This window comes from Cygnus atratus, chromosome 33, assembly GCF_013377495.2.
Source record: "Cygnus atratus isolate AKBS03 ecotype Queensland, Australia chromosome 33, CAtr_DNAZoo_HiC_assembly, whole genome shotgun sequence".
NCBI lineage: Eukaryota > Metazoa > Chordata > Aves > Anseriformes > Anatidae > Cygnus > Cygnus atratus.
Window position 1 is genome coordinate 58,456 of NC_066394.1, and position 21,568 is coordinate 80,023.

At 51.5% G+C, this 21,568-nt stretch overlaps 1 protein-coding gene across 1 annotated transcript; it reads right to left on the minus strand.

Annotated features, from left to right (window-relative positions):
• Positions 1 to 1,849: 1,849 nt before the first annotated feature.
• On the minus strand, positions 1,850 to 21,564 carry LOC118260315 (uncharacterized). The gene is made up of 15 exons (XM_050716046.1): positions 21,504 to 21,564; positions 20,637 to 20,834; positions 20,336 to 20,419; positions 19,724 to 19,899; positions 19,482 to 19,582; positions 19,168 to 19,346; positions 12,288 to 12,416; positions 11,810 to 11,964; positions 11,253 to 11,371; positions 4,225 to 4,325; positions 3,717 to 3,770; positions 3,203 to 3,295; positions 2,615 to 2,790; positions 2,400 to 2,503; positions 1,850 to 2,108 (listed from the first exon to the last, which is right to left on the minus strand). Exons 1-15 carry the CDS (start codon positions 21,517 to 21,519, stop codon positions 1,967 to 1,969), a joined length of 1,827 nt encoding a protein of 608 aa, XP_050572003.1. The 5' UTR covers positions 21,520 to 21,564; the 3' UTR covers positions 1,850 to 1,966.
• Between the last annotated feature and the right edge of the window lie 4 nt (positions 21,565 to 21,568).

A 21,568-nucleotide genomic window follows, 5' to 3' on the forward strand; every position in this document is an offset into this window, starting at 1 on the left:
AGCTTTCGCCCCCAGTTCTCATAAAGATTTTTTTTTTCCCCTAAAACAAAAACACCCAGGGGGTTGAGAAAAGCTTGGGAGGGTGCTGGGGAGGGGTCCCCCAGCTTTGCCCCTTACCCAGCTCACGTCCCCAACCCCTGCCCCAGGTGCCGAGGGCTGCTGGCTCTGCCCTACGGGCTGGCAGCCCTTCGCAACCAAATGCTACTGGGTTTCTGCAAAAACCCTGCCCTGGAAAGAGGCAGGAGATGACTGCAAGGACAGGAGGGCAGAGCTGATGATGCTGAAGAGCGTGGAGGAGAAGGTAAAGGACCAAAGAGAAAGCATCGTGACCCCGAATCGGATATATTTTTGCAGCTGATGCTGCCTGCCCGAATTGCAGAGACAACCGGCTGCCAGGGAAAAATAAATAATAATAATAGAGGGGGGAAATAATAGTAATAAAGTAATAAAATAATAATAGAAGGGGGAGAAAAGAGGGGTGAAGGGGGGGAAAAAGGGAGAAAAAGTGGGGGGGAAGGGGGAGAGGGGGGGAAGAAAAGGGGGAGAAGGGAGGAAGAAAAGGGGGAGAAGGGAGGAAGAAAAGGGGGAGAAGGGAGGAAGAAAAGGGGAGAAGGGGTCCCCCTCCTCTTTCCCTAGGATTTCATCGGGGCCATGAGCAAAGAAATAACGGGGAGCTGGACGGGGCTCAGCACCATCCCGACTCAGGGCGAGGGGTGGACGTGGATGGATGGATCCCCTTTGCAGGATGATTTGTGAGTTGTTCCTGAGCCCGGTGCAAAAACACCCATCCCGGGGGAAATTTGGGTTGCTCACCCCATTCCTCAACAGCAAACTCCCCCAGAAATCCTTCCAGAGCTGGTGGGGAGCAAATGAAATTTGGGCAATGCGGGTCCACAGCCCCCAGCTACTTGGCAAGGAGAGGAAGAAGCGATTAAAGCATTTTTCCTACGTATTTTCCCTGCAATTTCAGGCAGGGAAATTTCAACTAGTTAAAAAAGGAGATGCCCCAATCTGGGATACTTTGCAGCTGGTGTCCTGCTGTAGCCACAGTGACTCTGATATTAAAAAAAAAAAAAAAAGAGCTTTTTGGAGAGATAAATATTTATTATACAGAGCAGAGGGTGCGTGGGGAGGAGAAACGAGTGATTTTTTGTGGGGCAGAAGCTGGAAAATTGCTTTCTCTGGAGAAACAGGAGGCAAACGGGGTGGTACGCTCCAAGCTGAACAGCTGACTTGTTTTAAGGGTCTTTTTTGGGGAAAAAAAATCTGATGAACTGAAACATTGCTGCTGGAAGCAGCATCCAAGCGCTTTTTGTTGGGCTGATTAAAATCGTGCTTACGGTGCTCCCCAGGCTGCAGGTGATGGGGGAAAGGAGGGTGAACGCCTGTGCATCGATGTGGAAGGGGCAGCTCCGCTCCCACATGTGCAGCACGCTGTTGCATTGGATTTGCCAGAAAGAGGCCACCAAGATTTAAGCACAGCTTCCCCCAAGGGAGCCACGACAAGGCACAAACGAGATGGGACACGGCACCGGGATGCCAAAAAGCAGCTCCAGAGCTTTGAGGCTGGTGGCTTCTCCCAGCTCTGCTTCGTTCCTCCGCTTTCCCTTTCTCCTCCTACCTCTGAATCCCCCAAACAAGGGCACCAAACCCTCAGGATTAAGCTTCAGAGTGCTGGACAAATATTTTTTCCAAACCTCTTGGATATTGCCAAGTCTCTCTGCAACTGCCACAAAGACATGAGTGGTTGAAGGATCCTTTGGTCCCAGAGCTCCACGCTGTTGCTTCGAGGAGTTTCTACTTCTGCAAGCTGAAGTTAAAATAAATTAAGACTTAATTTTTTAAATAATGTACCGTCAGGAACCCTACATAAGGGGGTTTAATGGTAGCAGCTTTCTCTTCGTCATCTTCACGGTGGAAATTTGGAGGCGACTCCAGGACACAGGAGGATGCTGCAGGGGGCAGCTCAGGGCTCTCCTCCCCTCCGCGCTCCCCTGGGGCTCTTCAGGGGGTGGCTGCAGACCGAATACTTCAGCTGGGAGCACCAGTCGCTGCTGACCCCGTCGAGGTTGATGTAGGCACATTGGCCATTGCCCCGGATATCGAACCTGCACAGAGCAGCAGCAGAAATCAAGGGGCTGAGCATCTCCCATACAAGCAAACGGTGCTGGAAGGGGCAGGAAGAATCCTTTCCAGCGGACAATGACCCCCATGCAAAGCCAAATCTGCCTCCTTCCACGAAGGAAGGAATATTTTTGGTTGCTCGATCCCATATGGGTTCATCCAGGGATGCCCTCTGCATCCACAAGCTGCTTCGCGAGGACCAAGCATTAGAAAAAGGGGTGGTTAATTGCTCCCAGCCCATTAAAAAAAAATAAGAAAAAGAAGCCAGGACGTACAGGTTGTTGAAGAGAGACCCGTTGAACCATCTCCAGGGGTTGGATCCCTCCCGTTGCAGACCGACCCAGTAGTGCAAAGCACGCCCATAGCGCAATAGGAAGTGCTGGAAAGCAAAAAAGAAATGTTGTGCCCATCTTCACCTTACACCCTCCAAGGAACCCCACGGCTGCTTCCCAAAAAGCCACCCCAGCACCCGGCAAACCCCTCATTTAACCAAATCCTCCTGGCTGTCGATGGTGGCCAGCTGGGCTCGTCGGGAAAGGCAGAAGCTCTGGCTCCTGTTCCAGTCGGCCTCCTCCTCCACGAAGTAGAAGCATTTCTCCCCGAACCCGATGCTGTTCCCTGAGCAGCTGAGAAGGATGGGAGAGGGGCAGGACGGACATTTCCTGGCTGGAAATAAGCAGGAGGAGTTCTGGTGAACACCCTTACCCGGTGTATTTTAATCGGTGGTGATGATTTGTGAGGTCCAACCCCTCGTGTTAAAAAAAAACCACGTTCATTTTCACTTCTCATTTTATTTCTGTCATTTTCATTTTCCAGTCCGCATTCAAAATATTCTTTTTTAGCTCCAGAAGCCACTCGGGGCTGAAATAAACACCTCCTTCCCTCTCCATAAAGGTCTTTCTGCAGCTTCCTCCTGGAGCTGAGTGTTTTGGGGCTGTTTTGGCCCCTTTAGGGACAAATTTTGCCCCCTTCCAGGTTTTCCCATGGCATCCCACGCCCAGCCCCTGCCCCATGCTCACCGCTGGGTTTTCTAAAGGGGAGGAGAGGATTTTGGGGGGGGCCACCTCCATCCTCTTACCCGCCAGGGCAATGACGGCGATCAGCAACGCTGCCACGAGCACGGTGACCCCGATGGGGACCATTTTGTCCTTAAGGCACTTGAGGCTAAAAGCTGGAGGGAGAACAAGGCAACAGAGCGCGGAGGAGAGGCACGGTCAGCAAACACAGGGTGCGAGCGCCTCCAAGAGCCCCCCCGAGCTCCCCACTGCCCCTCTATTCCCCCCAGCACCTGAAAATACACCCAGAAAGCACACATCAGGGGGAAAAGGCTCAGTTCAGAGGCTGCCATTGGCCTCCGAGGTTTTTCAGTGCTGCCTGAGCTCATTGCATCACCTCCATCCCCTTCGAGCTCTGGAGACGGGCATTGCACCCACACCCACAGCTCGGGCCAGCCCATGCCTCTCACAGCTTTCCCTTCCTTACGCCCCTCTCCCCAGCTATTTTAATTAAATTAAATTATGCCCACGTAGCCCTAAGTCCTGCCACGACCTCCAGAAGCACCGCGGCGTCCCCAAAACAGGACCGGTGCTCACTCATCTCCTTCGCTCCTCGGCGCGGGGGCATCATCGCAGCAGCGGGGTCCTCACCTGCACCAAAGCCAAGGGGCTGGTAAGGACGTGGAGGAGCCCCTCTACCTCCTGCCTGGCCCCGTGAGCAGGATCTGGCCCCACACACCCCTCTGCACCCATTGGGGCCAGCCCAAGGGCGGCAGCAGCAGCTCATCCCCTTATTCTGGGGGAGATGGAAAGCAGACAGGGGTGGATGCATGGTTTCCACGTTCCTGCTTCAAAGGGGGGCTTGAGGCCATCGCTTCCAAGCCAGGAAACCATTTCAGCACCTTCTGTTTGCCGTGGGGAAGTGCTGTCTCGATAACTTCCCCATTTCTTCAACGTTTTTTGGCTCCAGCCCCCACTCCACTTGACAGCCCACCAGAACCCACTTGAGCAACGTAACCCCAAAATCCGAGCAACCCCCAAACCACCCATTGCATGCAGGGCAGCCCCCTAAAACCCCTAAGAAAAGGGCACGGGGGTTATTTACCTGCATCAGGAAGGGCTTCTGCCATCCTCAAAGTCCCTTTCTTTCCTGTTCTGTTTTCGTTTTTTTTTCCAGCCAGTTCTTGTAAAAAAATATCCGAAATGCTATTTTAGGCCCGGACATGCCATTTTCTTAAAGTCCGTGGGAAAACATCCTCATTTCTTGCTGCTTATATTTACTCCAAGCTTTGTTCAACCCCACAGGCTGCGTAAAATGTCCCAGCTCACAACTGAAAATACATAAATAAAAAGAAAAGCTAACAATAAAACAAGAAACCCACAGATGAAGCCATTGCCACCGAATCATTTCCATCTGAAAAAGAGCTCAGGCTCTTTAAAGGAAGAGCCTGCAGGTGTGCTGAACAAAGCCCAGCTGATTATTTTGTGTAAACGGAGGCAAAACACTGGGTAGATCCAGACCATATGGTTGTTTTTTCTCCTTCAGTTCACAATGAGAATTTTCCAGGCAAAACCAGCCTGGCTCTTTATTTCGAAAGGGAAGAATAAAAAGTTGTGGTTTTTTTTTGTTGTTTGTTTTTTAATTGCTCCATTTTGGATAAAGTTGGACCTAGGCAGAGCTTTGCTGCCTTACAGCAGCTCTTTGCCACCCTCCTCAGCACCAACTCGTCCCCAAAAGCCAAATTGCTCCTGCCCCAGACTACAGCTTGGTGTGTTTTGGAGAAAAAAAAAAAAAAAAAGGCAATAAAGGCTGTTTTCACATCAGATAGGATGCTGAAATCAGTAGGAGCAAACTTTGGTCTCAGTTTCATGGCTCCAGTGGGAAGAGAATTTACTGCGTGATCCAGCAGCACCCTCAACGAACACATGGCAAGGAAAACAAAGGCTCTTTGTCCAGGGAAGAGGAATCCAAGCAAAAAAAAAAAAAAAAAGAAAAAAAAAAAAAAAAGAAAAGGACAGAAACCCCATGCCTGGTTGTTTGGTGCTGAAGGGCAGCTCGGCTCCATCAGGCTGCTCCCGCTCCCCATCTTCAAGGGGATGAGGGAGAAAATAGGATGAAAAGAAAGCTCAAGGGTTGAGAAAAGGAGAAAGGATCCCGATTACCAACACAGCAAAAACAGCCTCAGCACAGACAGACTGTAATTTATCGCCTGCTAATTTATTGCCCGCTAATAACAGACTGCAGCAGGGAGGACTAAAAGCAAAACAAAACCAAATTTCGCCCTATCCACCCTCTTCTACCTGCTCCCCATGAGCTGGGCAGGGGAATGGGGTTGAGGCTGGTCCCTGACTCTTCATCATTGCTGCTCCTTCGTGGGCACCCCCTGCTCCCCAAATCTTGCCCCGTAAGCTCAACACAACAGCTCGGATAAGCCAAATCCACCCAGCAGCAGCAGCCCCGTGCCCAAATCATAGCTCACCCGCATCCTCCAGCACATTCTGCAGGCACTCCCCTTCCCCCCCCCCATTAAATTCAATTAGCTGCTGGCAAGCAAATGGTGGTTTAATAAATTACTCCAGCTGGTCACTGTGCAGCTGCACAGGTTAACTCCCCTCTTTTGTTTATAGCTCAAAAAATCCCTGGAATTAGGCTCAGCCATCCTTTGCCCAAACCTCGCGCGGCTCGCGTCCCTATAGCTCACCGCTTGGTCCAAGGGAAGGGCAGCACGTGCAGGTATCTGGAAACCCAATTTCAGCTCCCCGGCTCTTCGACTCAAGGCTTTTCGACCCTCTACGGACCAGCTGGAGGCTTTTCAACCCCGTGCCGAGACGTGGCATTGCCACAGAACTGAGTGGACAGAGGCTGGGTTTCCCATGGGGCTTTGAGCCCTGTTGCCAAAAATGTAAAAAGTTCCTGAGGATGGCAGCACAATCTGCCCACAGTGGTTTTTTTTTTTCTTTTTTTTTTTTTTTTGCAGCTCCATGAAACTCCTACAGAAAAACAGCAAAGACTCTGCAGTGTCTGCTTAGAGAATAAAAATCAGCAAGTGCGGGGTGTTTGTGGCCGTCTCTGAGTCATGGGCACAAAACAACTACTCTCTGCCCCCACCAGCATCAGAAAAAAAAAAAATGGTTATTTACATTATTTGGCACTGCTGGTGCCTCTCTGTCTCAGAGGAAAACACAGGAAAGAAGACAGGAAAACAAAGCTGCTTCTGGGCTTGACAGCCAGAAATAAGCAGGCAGAAATGAGATGTTTTGTACTGGAAAGCTGATGTTTTTCTCTCCTACGACAGCTCATAGCAGCAGCCTCCCATTTATTTTTAGCTCCGCGGGGTCAAAGGAAAAGATTTTCTTAAAGAAAAAGGGTTCTCTAAATATTCACACTCATTACTGTGCAAATTCTCATGCCCAACAGCAGTCTGCTGGAGGTAATGAACCCTTGCAACCCGGCTGGTTTCAATCTCCCTTCCCCCCCCCCGAGCATTTCTCCCCATCGGATCCATCCCTCGTGCTCCTGGCAGGGTCTTTCAGGATCCCCAAATGTGCGGAGACTCGGCTGCATCACACGGCTGCTCCAACCGTTTCTCTCCATAAAAGTGATGTTTTCACCAGTCTGTGGCCAACCTAAAGGTGCTCTTTCAAAACCAAGTGTGAAGTGTTGTTGCAAATGCGCAGGTGGCTGTTTCCAATGGAAATGTGCGCTTCTATTTTTATTTTTATTTTTTGGCCACTCCTCCTAAATATCGTCATTAGCAAGGGGGAGTGGTTAGAGCAGGGGGAGTATTTAGAAAGGAAAAAAAAAAAAAAAAAAAAAGGTTTCTCAGCACACCGATCGCTGATCCCCAGCTTTGGTAACATCCCCACTCATGCAGCATTGGAGGAATCAGGGAGAAGAGAGATTAGGAACAACACGGCACGCAGTGACTCATTGGGGCAAAACAATGGAATTTTGGTGCAGCAATGAAACCACACCCCACTGGCACGGGCAGAACTCGCCTTGGAGGTTGTGGGTTAATCATGTCTGAGACTGAGAGGAGACTCAGCAGCAGCAGGACAGCCGCCTTTAACCACAGAGGTGCTGGGACATGCCTGGGGAAAAAAATAATAATACATTTTGGGGGACTTTAGGGAGCAATCTGCAATGCCAAGGGGTGTCTGGGATGAGGAGCACGGTTCTTGTTGTCTCTGGGTGCTTTGTGCTTATTTTGCAGGGGCAATGTTAAATGAATGACCACGGTGGGAATGGATTTTGGGGTGCCGGGACAATGCCTTCTCTTGGGAGGGTGCTGGGGTCTTGGGGGCTCTTCCTCACCACAAAGAGGTTGGAGACCTACCTCTGTGCAAGGTGAGGAAGCTCAAGATGGAAAATGCTGGATGCTCAAGGTGAAAGGACCTTGATTTGGGAGCTCTCCTCCTCCTTCTGCGCTCAACCAGGTGGCTCTAAAGTGGCGTGGTGGAGCTTTCAATGAACGTTGGCTGCTCTTGCAACAAGAATGAGAGCAGCAAGACCTGAAGTCGTGTCCTGTGTAATGACCACAAAGGGCTCGTTTTTCAGTCCTAGACCAACTGGTCCAGGGCAAGAAACCTGTGGCCATCTACCGATGGCTTTGCTGTCACATCTGCCCATGCAGAAATGGTTTTCGTGCCCCTTCCCACAGGGTGGTGGGCTGAGATCTATCCTGGCACCTTCCCCATGGGATCTTGTGTGTCCGTGACACAGAAAGGAGGTGGGATGGGGATCCTACTCCAGCAGCGTTCGGTCCTTCTCCCCCTATATCTTTTGGGAGCTCAAAAACCTGGTTGGGCTCAACCAGCTCAAAGCAGGTGATGGATTCAGCCCTGGCCCTAAAACCAGTGCATTCCCCTTCCCGAGAAACGAACATGGTTGTGCTCACACTGCCCCAGTGGAGAGGTTTCCAATGGGCAAAAACACAGTGAGAAGAGGGCTTGACAATTGCTTGACCAAGCCGATAGCCTTTTATGAGGACATAACTGGGTGGATAGATGACGGTAAAGCAGTGAACGTGGTCTATCTTGATTTCAGTAAAGCCTTTGACGCCGTCTCCCATGGCATCTCAGCAGCTAAACTGAGGAAGTGTGGTCTGGACGATGGGGTAGTGAGGTAGGCCGTGAACTGTCTGAAGGGAAGAAGCCAGAGGGTTGTGGTCAATGGGACAGAGTTGAGTTGGAGGCCTGTATCTAGTGGGGTCCCTCAGGGGTCGGTACTGGGAGACCTCGACAGGTTGGGGAACTGGGCAGGGAGACCTTATGGCTCCCTACAACTACCTGAAAGGAAGGTGTGGGAGCTGGGGGTTGGCCTCTTCTCACAGATAACTAGTGATAGGACCCGAAGGAATGGCCTCAAGTTGTGCCAGGGGAGGTTCAGGTTGGAAATGAGGAGACATTTCTTCTCAGAAAGAGTGGTCAGGCGTTGGGATGGGTTGCCCAGGGAGGTGGTGGAGTCACCATCCCTGGGGGTGTTCAAGGAAAGGTTGGACGTGGTGCTTAGGGACATGGTTTAGTGGGTGACATTGGTGGTAGGGGGGCGGGTGGGCCTCCATCTTGGGGGTCTTTTCCCACCTTAATGATTCTTTGATTAACTGAAGTGAAAGCAGCCAAGGACGCACAAATGCACACAGCCGCTTGCTCTGCCTCCTTATCACTGAGTTTCCATGAAATGTTGTGGTTATCTTGCTCAGTACTGAGCAAATCGCACCCATTTAAGTCTTTGCTGCCCTGATGGTTTCATCCTCCCTCCCCCCCCAAGCATTTTTCCCCATCGGATCCATCCCTCATGCTCCTGGCAGGGTCCTTCAGGTCCCCCAAAAGTACAGAGACTCGGCTGTATTGTATGGGTCTCGATGCCCTTTGGGACGTGGAGTCCTGCTACCAAAACCCTGCCACGTAAACCCACAACAGATGGAGACAGGCTCCCCTTTCTGAGCCTCCAACCATGTGTTTGCCCATCTCAAGGGGGAAAAACCATCTTGATCTCCTGGGAGTCATCATTGCCCCATCTCCCCTTTGCTCTCTGCAACCACAAGAAAACAAACCAACAAACAAACAAAAAGATAATCCTGTTTTGAGGGGACAAAAGGTTATTTTGAGCAGCCAACCAGACCTCAAACACCCTCAGAAACTTCAGTTTTGCCCCAGGAAGAGGTGAGTCAAAGCCTCATAACCATGGTTGTTTTCCTTTCTCCTCTGCTAATAGGAAAACATTTATACCATATGTTCAAGTGGCAGCCAGTGAGGTCTTGAGTCATTTTGCCTTGTCGGTCAAGAAAGGCATTCCTACTAATACTGCTCTTCTGCAGGATCGTAGGCTGAGCGATACCCCTCCCCTTGCTCTTACGAGACACTCCTGCACGAGCAGTGTCTACTCCTCTCATTCATTGAATTGGAGCAAAGCAAGAATTCAAAACACACCAGGAGTAGACACACTGCTCTTAGGGTAAGTCCATGTCTGAGCAGAAAAATTTGGGGCCAGCTGAGCAAGCAATGCTCAGCTAGGGGCTGAAATGGAGAGGGAAGGAGCAGCAAGTCAGGGCGGGTTTCCATCTTTTTTCTTTCTTTTTTTCCTTTAAGATTTTTTTTTATTCCTTTGCCCTCTCCCGTTTTTCCACCCTCTTTCAATTCTTTGTCTCTTTCTCACCTTTCTTTTTGCGTTTGCGCTGTTTTTTTCTCATTCTCCTCTCGTTCTCTCTCTTTTTTAATGCCAAAACTGCACACCCAGTGAGCTCACATGCCACTCGTGTGTTTCTGTGAGAAGAGCCAAAAAAAAACCCCACGTTGCCCAAATCGTTCCTTTTCAGCTGGCTTTATTGAAGCTTCTGCTGCCTCAAGGGCTGTGTGAATTTTCTTGCAGATGTTTAGAACTCCTAGGGTTTTTTTTTAAGCTGTTTTTAAACATTGCCATCTGTTTTTTTTTGTTGTTGTGTTTTGTTTTGTTTTGTTTTCTGTTTGTTTCTTTGGGAGGGCTTTCCCAGTCTCTCTTCTAGCTAAGGCAGCTGGCTGCTTTCTTTATGTTTTTCCTGGGAGGGAATGAAAAGAAGAATGAAGCTCATACCAGTGCCACAAGATAAAAGCACAAAAAATGGTAAAAACTTACTTAAATCTGCATCTTTGCAGCAACAGTATTGCTGAGTTTTCTTTCTGCTCAGATTCTTGCAGGCTTAGTCAATATTCTGTATTCAAGTGAGCAACATTCCCGTTTGTCTCTCTGACTGTACAGCAGAAAATTGTGTTTTATTTTTTTTCTACATTTCCAAAAGGCATGTTTGTAATAATGAACCTGAAACCTGCGAATCTGATATGCTATGGAATTGTGCTATTTTTTTACTATACACTTCCTATTGAAAGGAGGACAAGGTAAGACTGGAATAGATACAGTCCGGATGTACATATCTGGATGGATTTTTTAATAAAAAAAATATAAATTGGAAGCTAATTGCACCAAAGCCTACACTGATAAGCTTGGCTGTGCTTGGTTGGGTTCAAACCCTGAAATTCCTCGCAGAGCCGTAACGAGGAGGGTGGGCTTCAGCCCAAATATTAGCAGCAAGCATCCTGCAGGCTGGGCTTTTCGGTGCAGGCACTGCATAGGTCTCCGTCTCCTGCAGTCTTTGAAAGGAGATGGAAAGGTTCTTTCTGGCAAACCCAATTGTGGTCACTTTCACAGCCATCGTGATTCAGCTTCTTGTCTACGAAGGTCGCGCAGTCATTCGCCACATTCCGAAGGGAACTGAACCTGCAAACCAAAACCGTCAGCACCCAAAAGCAGCTCCTTTTCCTCTTGGGAGAGGGGGCAATGGGAGCTTCTCCCCCAGCCTGTCTCACTGGGCTCCAGGTGGCTTCTTGCTGCGGGCTTGCCCAGATGCGCGTGCACATTGCTGTGCTTGCACTAACATCTGTCTCCTTCCTCCACTGGAGCATGCCCAGGGCATTAAAACCACGTTGGCTATATACGTGTGATGAGATGTTGGCTTACAGTGCTCCGTACAGCCAACTGTTGGGCTATAAAGCCTTGCCGGGGGATTACAAGGCTGTCGCAGACACCAAATATTGGAGATCTTGGGGCTGAAATGGAGCAAAGCTGCTCCACACACTGCGGGTTGCAGCTGTACTCACGTGGTGGCATCGAAGGAGGAGTTGTCCACCCATTTCCATGTGTTGTTGGATGCCTTTAATCCGATCCACACAGATAGCTTCCCCTTGCTGCCCTGCTGGATCCCCTCATTTAAGTGCTCCTGGGAAATGGGAGAGGAGCGGTGGCTTCCAAGAGCCTTCAGCAAGAGGCTCGTTGGGGTGCAAAGCCGGCTTTTTGAACCCATTTGGTTCAGCCTCAAAGAGATGGGCCCTAAACACCACCCGTACCTTGGGTGCTGCCTCGCTGCCTGCTCTGAAGGCAGCTCGGTGGGTGGAAAGAGCTTAAATTCAGAGCCTGAGACACCGAAGGCTCCCCCCGAGCTCTGTGTCCCTCCTTCCTCCTGTGCCAAAGGTGGGAAGAGGCCTCCAAAGCCCTTCAGGTGGCGATTCAGCCCCGTTCCCACCTCGTAGCACGAGGTGGCCTTTAGCTACCAAGCCTCCTGCCGCCACCCAGCAGCTTTGGGGCAGTTTTTGCCCCTCTACCCACCAAAACCAAGGACTTTTGGGTCCTTTTCAAGCCTTCTCCACTCTGTGCTTACCATATCGGCGGTGTTTCGGAGCACGGCCAGATGGGCCCCCCGACTTTCGCAGTCTGTTTTGCCTTGCATCCAAGTCCCACTCGATTTGGGAACCTGGTAGCACTGGTCCCCAGAAAGCTGCCAAGACTGGGGGCACAGCTTGCAGCCCCCGTGGCCTGGAGAGGAGACGGAGCCGTGAGACACCCCAAAAAGTGCTCGAGGTCTCGCTCAACCGAGCCAAGAGGCACTGGGAGGGGGGCTGTCTCCCCTCCCAGATTTTTCCTGCCCGCTTTTCCCACCCATCCACCACGAGGAGGACCATGGTGGGGCAAGCTGGGTGAAGGTGGAGAGGTGCCTCCTCCTCCAGGAGGCCCACGGAGGCTGGAGATGATCAGCAAAACGAGCTCTTCCTCGCCATGCTCATCGACACCAAGCCGGGCTCGCAGCCCCCCCAGGGGCACCCATCCCACCCCGGGGACCCCCCCGGGGAAGGGGTTACCTGCGGAGCCGTTCCAGCGGCAGACGTAGTGCAGCAGGGAGGGAATCACGCACGCCTCCATCCTGCTCCTTCCCCCGGCCTCACTCTTGCTCTGCGGAGCGCTCGGAGGCGTCGGCGCCTTCTGAAAAACTTAGAGGCAAAATTTTGGGGTGAGATTGAGGGAGTTTGGAGGCAACGCCGTAAAAACCGAGCAGGGCTGAGTTGGGTTCCCCGAGCTATTGTGCAACATCCTTTTTTGGTCATGATTGCACCCAACTTCTTCAATAGCATAAAAATGTTGCTTGTGTCCTCCACCCTTGTTTTAAAAGCCTTTTTGTTTGTGGTTTTTGTTTGTTGGTTTGTTTTCAGAGGGGATTTACTCTTGTTGGATGCATCCCGTGGCATCCGCATGGGGCAAAATTGTCCCCATCCAAATGGAGATGGTTGCTGGGATAAAACCCTGACCTCCCCTAGGTGAAAAAAAAAAAAAAAAAAAAAAAAGAACAATTTCCCTTGTGGTTGCTTGGGTTTTACTCACCCTGCACGCTGAGCACTGCCAGCAGCACCAGCAGCACCACGTGGCTCAATCCACTCAGCTTCAGGAGGACTCCGTGCCACCGTGGGCATGCGGCGGGAGCTGAAAGAGTCCGTGGTTTTGTTCAGAAAGTACTTTCTTGTAAATTAAAATTTAAATACAATGAAATGAAATGAAATAATATTAAGTAAATCAATAAAATAAATAAATTAAATATGATATAGTAAAATAAAATAAAATATAATGAAATATAATGAAATAACAAAATAAATAGAGCCCCTCTGTTTGAGCAGAACTTGACAGCTGCTTTGCTACCTCCACAAAAACCAAAAAAAACAAGCGAAAACCCAACGATCGCAACCTTCTCTTTGCATCTCCCACCCCAGAACCCTCCTTGCGTGGGTCCCGCTGCTTGACGTGGGGAAGCTTTGGCTGGAGCAAAGCCTCCAGGAGCTTGGAGGGGATGGGGAGAAGCCAGGCTGCAGTTTCCCAGTAACACCAGTGGGTACCGCACAGCAACGTTATGGTTCTAGAAAATGGGGGTGTACTGCTGAGCACTTTGCTGTGCAAGGGGGTACCGTACAGCAGAGGTCCCCAAAATGCTTCCTTTCTCTCTCCTTTCTCACACTTCAGCCATCTCCAGCCCTCACGGAGCAATGGAACCACCTCTCTGGCATTTCCTCTGCTTGCCCATGTTCCCAATTCTGGTGCAAAAACCATTTTTGTTCCACGATACCGAGCTTAGCCCAAGGACACGTGCACAGCATCAGTTCGTCGCCTGTCCTGCTCAGACACTGAACGCTGAGGGGGGTCACTTGTTTTGTACACATTAGTAGTAGTGCTATTACCATTATTATTATTATTATCCTTTCTTTTCTGTCCTAATAAACTGTCTCTATCTCAACCCGCAGGCTTCATTTTGTTCTGATTCTCTCCCCCAGCCCAGAGAGGAGGGGGAATGGTGTGATCGAACCCAGCCTGGTGCTGACCCCCCCGTCTTGGGGTCTTTCGTGGCAGGTCCTGCAGTCAGGGGAAGGGACACAAAAGGGGAAGTGAGGGGGCCCGAGAGCATCCGTCACCCCCTGTCCCCTGTCCCGGGGGGTGCCCCAAAGTCCCTCTGCTCCTCTTCTTCAGGGCAAAAGGGTTTTGGGGGATGCAGCCGAGCCCGACGGCGGCAGGATGGGAGCGAAATGGGGGCGCCAGCAGCCAGCGTCTGGGTGCTGTGGGGTGTCCAAAAATCACAGGCAAGCGTCCCCCCCCAAGCCCCCTCTCAGTTTCCCCAGCTTGAGCGACTCTCTGCGACCCCAAGAGCTGCGCCACCCCGGTTCTTCCCCCTGCCAAGCAATCGCCACCCGGGGTATCCTCTCGCCACCACAAACCCGTGGTGGGGACGGAGGCCCGGACCCCGCTACCTGCATCCCGGAGGGGTCCCGGCCTCTCCGCAGCACCCCGCTCGCATCGCCTGTCCAAGGCCATGTAGCCATCCTCATCCTCCATGGCGTGGAGGAGTCGGGAGGACACGCGGCAGGCGGAGGGGACACGACGGGGTCCAGAGGACAGGAAACCAAAACGCTCAGAGCTGCACTGGTGAAGTGCGAACCGGCGGCGGGGCCGGAGCTTCCTGCCACAGCTCACGGCCGTTCAATGCCCCTGAAAGCTTTTGGGGTCACCAGCACCCTCGCCTGGTGTCCAGGGGAGGGGCACAAGATCCTCCTGCCTCCTCCAGGCTCACGGCCAACCCTTTTGTATCTTTTATTGTTTTACCCCATCCTTGTGTGGGCCCCGACAAATCCCCTTGATGTGCACAAGGCGCTTCTTCGTACTGATTCCAGTAAGAAAGGCACACATGCTTGAAAGCAGCTAAGAAAGTGTTTATTTTTTAATTACTTTTTTTTTTTTTTATTAACACCAGCATTTAATCCTGTCTTCACTGCTCTGCCAGGTGCTGGCAGAAGCCTTTGCTCAGCCCCTGCCTGTGCACAGCTTTCCTGCTGTGTTCTTCCAGGATTTTCTTGCAAAAAAAACCAAACCAAACCAAAAAAAAAACAACCAACCAACCAAAAAAACTGTTGTTTCTTTTTCCTGTTGCTACAGTGAGCCACAGCTACAGATTGGCTTTTCACACCGTGAAGAACCATCTTGATCAACTAGCAGTTGTTGTCTCCCCATCTCCCCCTTGCCCTCTGCACCCCCAAGGAAAAAAAAAAAAAAAAGAGAATCCTGTTTTGAGGGGAAAAAAGGCTATTTGGATATGCACCCTAAAGAATATGCGCCCTAAAGGATATGCACCCTAAAGGATATGCACCCTAGTGCCAACCAGACCTCAAAGAGCCTCAAAAACGTGAGTTTTGCCCCAGGAAGAGGGGAGTTGAAGCCACATTTCCGTGCTCCCCCCCTTTGCAGGGAAGTTTCATCAGTCCAGCTGAGAAAAAAATGCTGCATCCGGAGCTTTTGCCATTATTCTTCCCTCCCTCTGCCCCCGTGCCAGGGGGTGTTAAAAATCTTCCCGTGAGCTGGGTTTCTTCAACAAAAGTAACAGAGATTTGCTCCTCTTCCTCTTTTGACACCAGGATTACATCATTAACAGAACTCCAAGCGGCGAGCAGTGAGCTTTTGAGTTATTTGAGTTATTATTATTATTATTTTTTTTTGCATGCATGTCATGAGGGTGTTTATCTGTGCAGTCATGGCAGGGATTGTTTAAAGGCGACAGCTGACACATGGGACCATACGATCTCTGCTGCTGTGCAGCACGACAACTTTGTGACCTCAGGCTGTTGGCAGAGCCGGCCTTATATCTGCAGCAAGGCTCTGGTGGCAGCTCCTGAGAAAGGTGGCGGAGAAAGGACCTTCCCCGTGCTGGACACTGGCAGCTCCTCCCTCCAATTGAATTATATATTTAATAATAATTTTGTCGTAATAATTATTTTTTCTTTAATTAAATTATCCTTATCTCACTCCCTGAGTTGTTTCTTTCCTTTTCTTCTTCCCCTCCTCTTCTGAGGAGGGGTAGTGAGAGAGCGGTTGTGGTGGAGTTCAGCTGCCTAGCAAGATAAAACCAACACAAAGGGTTTGTGTCCCTGGTTTTGAGGTCAGAACTGAAGGTCGATGACTAAGGGGGGAACTGTGAGATGCAAGAGATGCTGGCTAACATCAGAGCTGAACGTGACCCAAACCTTACGGACCAGACCTGGGGCTGCCGTTCTCCACAGCAGATGGCAGAGCATCACCAACACCATGCTCTGTGTGTCTGAGCTGTGTCTGCCCTGTGCCAAAGTTTTCTCCTTTCCTCTGCGTCCCCCAGAGGAGCACAGCTGGGACAATTGACCCAAACCACCAGAAACCACGCTCCTCGTCCCCTCGAGTTCAGGAGCTGGGGAGCCTGTTCCAGTGCGTGACAACCCTCTCGGTGAAGAACCTCTTCCTGATGTCCAGCCTGAACCTCCCCTGTCTCAGCTTGACTCCATTCCCTCGGGTCCTATCGCTAGTCACTAAAGAGAATAGAAGGGTGCCTGCCCCTCCTTTCCCCCTTGTGAGGAAGCTGTAGGCGGTGATGAGGTCTCCCCTCAGCCTCCTCTTTTCCACATTAAACAGGCCAAGTGACCTCAGCCGCTCCTCATATGTCTTCCCCTCTGGGACCCGGGGAGCTACAGGCCTGTCAGCCTGGCCTCGGTGCCAGGAGAGGTGGTGGATGCAACAGAACATCTTGAATGCAATCACGCGTGCAAGACCACCAGGGGATCAGGCCCAGTCAGCATGGGTTCATGAAAGGCAACCATGCCTGACCAACCTCATCCCCTGCTACGACCGGGTGACCCGCTTGGTGGATGAGGGAAAGGCCGTTGGCGTAGTCTGCCTAGACTTCAGCAAGGCCTTTGGCACTGTCTCCCACAGCATTCTTCTGGAGAAGCTGTGTGCCCAGGTGGCCACGAAGGCCGGCAGCATCCTGGCCTGTAGCAGGAATGGTGCAGCCAGCGGGAGCAGGGAGGTGATCGTCCCCCCTGGGCTCTGCTCTGGTGAGGCTGCACCTCGAGTGCTGTGTTCAGTTTTGGGCCCTGCACTTCATGAAAGACATCTCAATACTTCACAATGGTGAAGGGCCTGGAGCAGAAGTTCTGTGAGGAGTGGCTGAGGGCACTGGGGTTGTTCAGTCTGGAGAAGAGGAGGCTCAGGGGAGACCTTATGGCTCCCTACAACTACCTGAAAGGAAGGTGTGGGAAGCTGGGGGTCGGCCTCTTCTCATACATAATTAGTAGTAGGACCTGAAGGAATGGCCTCAAGTTGCCCCAGGGGAGGTTCAGGTTAGAAATTAGGAGACATTTCTTCTCAGAAAGAGTGGTTAGGCATTGGAAATGGTTTCCCAGGGAGGTGGCGGAGTCACCGTCCCTGGGTGTGTTTTAAGGAAAGGTTGGACGTGGTGCTTAGGGACATGGTTTAGTGGGTGACATTGGTGGTAGGGGGACACGTGGACGAGCTGGTCTCGGAGGTCCCTTCCAACACTAATGATTCTGTGATTCTACGACAGAGCGTTGTGTTTGCCCCACGTTGCGTGACAAAAGGACTGTTGTGGTTTAACCCAGCCGGCAGCTCAGCACCACACAGCCGTTCGCTCACCTTCCCCCCTCCCTCTCTCTGGGATTGGGCAGAGAATCAGAAAAAAATGAAAGCCTGTGGGTTGAGATAGAGACAGTTTATTAGGACAGAAAAGAAAGGATAATAATAATAATAATAATGGTAATAGTACTACTACTACTAATGTCTACAAAACAAGTGATGCACAGTGCAATTGCTCACCACCCCGCTGACTGATGCCCTCCGAGCAGCCGGTCCCCCGACCCCGGCCAGCCACATCAGCGAGGTATCACCATTATTCTCCTCCTAAATCCCAAACACAGCACCATAGCAGCTACAGAGCGAGCACCAGGTGAGCATGTTTGGACTGAGAGCGAGTGACCTTGGGGCTCTGCAAAGAGGGCTGGCCCCAGCAGGGCCGTAGGGTTCTCGTGGGGATGTTGCCGCCTGCTGTTTCCATCAAGCAGCACCACTTGCTTACAAGGCATCGCTTGCTTACAAGTCACCCGCAGAAGCTTTTTCTACTCACTTTTTAAATCAGGCTGCGGATATACATATAAAATATTTATTTCCATATATTTAAATAAAACATGTTTACGTATCACAGAATCATAGAATGGCCTGAGTTGAAAAGCACCTTAAAGATCGTCCGGTTTCAACCCCCCTGCTCTGGGCAGGGATGCCAACCACTAGAGCAGGTTCTTCTCCCTCCCAAAAGGTGGCCCAGCTGAGGTGCATTTACACCAATGCACGCAGTATGGGTAACAAACAGGAGGAGTTGGAGGCCACCATGCTAGTAGGGAACCATGGATGTAGATCACAGAAGCCTGGTGGGATGATTCCCATGACTGGAGTGTGGCTGTTGATGGCTACAAACTGTTCAGAAGGGAGGAAGGAGGGGAGGAGTTGCTCCCTACGTTAGGAATTGGGTAGATTGTGAAGAACTGTGCCTGAGAAACAGCCATGACCAGGTTGAGAGCACATGGGTGAAAATCAAGGATCGGTCTGGTAAAGGACGTCTAGTGGTTGGGGTCTGCTACAGGCCACCTGATGAGTATGTTGGTGAGGCCTTCTTCCTTCAGCTGCAAGAACTGTTGGGCTCAGAAGCTCTTGTCTTGATGGGGGATTTCAACCACCCAGATATCTGCTGGGATAGCAGCACGGCAGGTTCCAGACAATCCAGGAGATTCCTGGAGTCTGTTGAGGACAATGTCCTGGTCCAGGTAATAGACGGACCGACACAAGGTGAAGCCTTACTAGACTTGGTGCTCATCAAAGTGGAAGACAGCGTTACAGAGGTTACGATTGCCTGGTGGCGACCATGCCCTGGTGGAGTTTGTGATCCTGAGGAATATGGGTCTGGCAAAATCAGAGTCAGGACCCTGAACTTCAGGAGAGCAAACTTCCTTCTGCTCAAGGCTGGGATCCCCTGAGAAACTGTCCCTAAGGCCATAGGAACGGAACATATGCACGTATATACATATAAATACATTCCACAGAATAACACAATGTTAGGAATTGGAAGGGACCTTGAAAAATCATTTAGCTCATGCATAAATAATGACAAGTGCCAAGGGGCACAACAAAGTGCAGTGTTGTCGATGCTCTTCCAGATGCTGTGGAGAACAGCAGCCCCAGGTCTGGTCCATAAGGTTTGGGTCTTGTTCAGCTCTGATGTTAGCCAGCACCTCTTGCATCTCACAGTTCGCCCCTTAGTCATCGACCTTCGGTTCTGACCTCAAAACCAGGGACACAAACCCTTTAAAGGATTGCTGGAGAGCATCGTCCTTCATCAATGAGAGGAGCCGCCAGTGTCCAGCACGGGGAAGGTCGTTTCTCCGCCACCATTCTCAGGAGCTGCCCCCACAGCCAGAGCCTTGCTGCAGATATAAGGCCGGCTCTGCCAACAGCTTGAAGTCGCCACGTCCTCGCCATTCAAGTAGACGCACTCTGCGCCGCCCTGCACTGTGAACCTGCGATGACAAGGAATGCCACTGCAGCCTCAGCACTCCCCGTGCCCTCCGGCAGCAGTGCACAGCCAGGGCTGCCTGCAAGGCATGGTCCCGGCACACCAGAGCCGCTGGGCTCTGCCCGCTCGCAGAACTCACGTCTCCTTGAAGCTGCTGCCATCCACCCACAGCAGGCGCTCACCCCGTCTCCGCAGCCCAAGCCAGGAATCCGTGCTGTCTTTGAGTTGTCTCAGAAAGTTCTGGGCGGCAAGGAGAGAGGCAGATGGTCAGAAGCTGCTGGAGTACCACGCTCCCGTCAGCCCCACGGGACTCGCTGCCCCGCTGCGGGACATCCAGCCTGGCTGTCCCAGCCCCACAGCCACCCATCACCCCGCACTCACCAATTCCCAGTCCCTCATCACCATGGCCAGCGAGGCCCCATGTGTTGTGCACTGCTCCTGGCTCCAGTTCCAGCTGCCTAGCTTCTGCTGCCCCGACAGGTAGTAGCAGACGTTGCGGTACCCAACCCATTCGTAAGGGCACGCCAGCACCGGGGCTGCCTTCTGCCTGTGCACAGCTGTTGCAGAGCAAAGAGGGCCTTAAATGAGGTTATAGCAATGCGGGGATCGGGCTCTTCTCCCAACCCCAAGTGGTAAGACAAGGGGAAATTCTCCCAAGTGGAGCCAAGGGAGGTTGAGGTTGTGTATTAGGAGAAATTTCTTTACTGAAGGGGTTGTGGCATTGGAATAGGCTGCCCAGGGAAGTGGTTGAGTCACCTTCCCTACAGGTCTTCAAGAAACTTGTAGGTGTAGAACTCAGTAGCATGGTTTAGTGGTGGACTTGTTAAAGGTTGGGCTGGATGATCTCAGAGGTCTTTGCATAGAATGGCTCAGGTTGGAAGGGACCTTACAGATCATCCAGTTGCAACCCCGGCTAGTTCTATAACCCAGCTGTAGGTGGCACAGCCAGCTCTGTGTAGAGGGGTGGGATGGAGGCGGCCACTCTGCCCTTACCTGATAGCCCAACAATGGCAAAAATGAGCATCAGGATCACAGTTCCGGCCAGGACACACTGTCCTCTGGCTGTGCACACTTTGCCTGCAGCAGAAGGAAAATATATTTGTGATGAGGACGGTGCTGTCCCACAGCAGCACAGCCCTCGCATCACCAGCATGACCAGAAGGCGATGCCAGGGGGATCACGGGCACCCCTGCGACCCCGTTTCCCTCCTCCTTGGCACGGGGTTCACCCCCACACGTGCTGCAGCAGCAGGAGGACAGCTCAAAGCCCAGCTGGGCACTGGCCCCCCACTCACTTGGGCATCTTCGGGTCCTGTTGCTGCCCGTGGGCGCAGCATCCGTGGGCATCTCTGGGTGGAGGGGCACCACCATGTCCTGGGGGTCCTGGGGCTGGTCTGGGTCCTCGCAGCAGGAGGTGAGTCCACTCTCGTCATCTTGCACCATAGTGTTCAGCAATCCATCAGGGCTTAGCACATCAGAAGGCAACAGTGCTGCTGAAAAAACATACAAGGCAAGGCTTGGACATGGTTCCCCTCCCATACAAGCCCAGCAAGCGAGGTGATGAGATGGAAAAGCGAGGCTGAAGGAGCGAGCCCTGGTCGGCTGCAGACAGCAGCGCTGCAGGGCTTGGCCCCGTAGCTCCAACAGTGTGCACCCATGAGAAACACCAAGCATATCGTGCAGGATCCCACCCGGGGGGGGGGGGGTTGAATATCTCCAGAAAAGGAGAACTTGGAAGGAATTTCCAACATCTGCAAGAAAATTCACACAGCCCTTGCGGCTGCAGAAGCTTCAATAAAGCCAGCTGAAAAGGAACAATTTGGGCAAAGTGCGGATTTTATGGCTCTCCCCAAGGACACGCTGCGACACGTGAGCTCACCTGGCGCAGTTTGGTCATTATAAAAAGGGAGAGAACGAGAGAAGAATGAGAAAAAAACAGCGCAAACGCAAAAAGAAAGGCGAGAAAGAGACAAAGAATTGAAAGAGGGTGGAAAAACGGGAGAGGGCAAAGGAAAAACAACAACAACAAAAATCTTAAAAAAGAAAGAAAAAAGTTGGGAAACCCGCCCTGGCTGGCTGCTCCTTCCCTCCCCATCTCAGCCCCTAGCTGAGCGTTGCTTGCTCAGCCGGCCCCGAATTTTGCTGCTCAGACGTGGACTTACTTCCCCAGGAGTGCATAAAGTCCTAGTCACTTAGTTCTGGCTTGTGAACCAACTCTTATGAATCA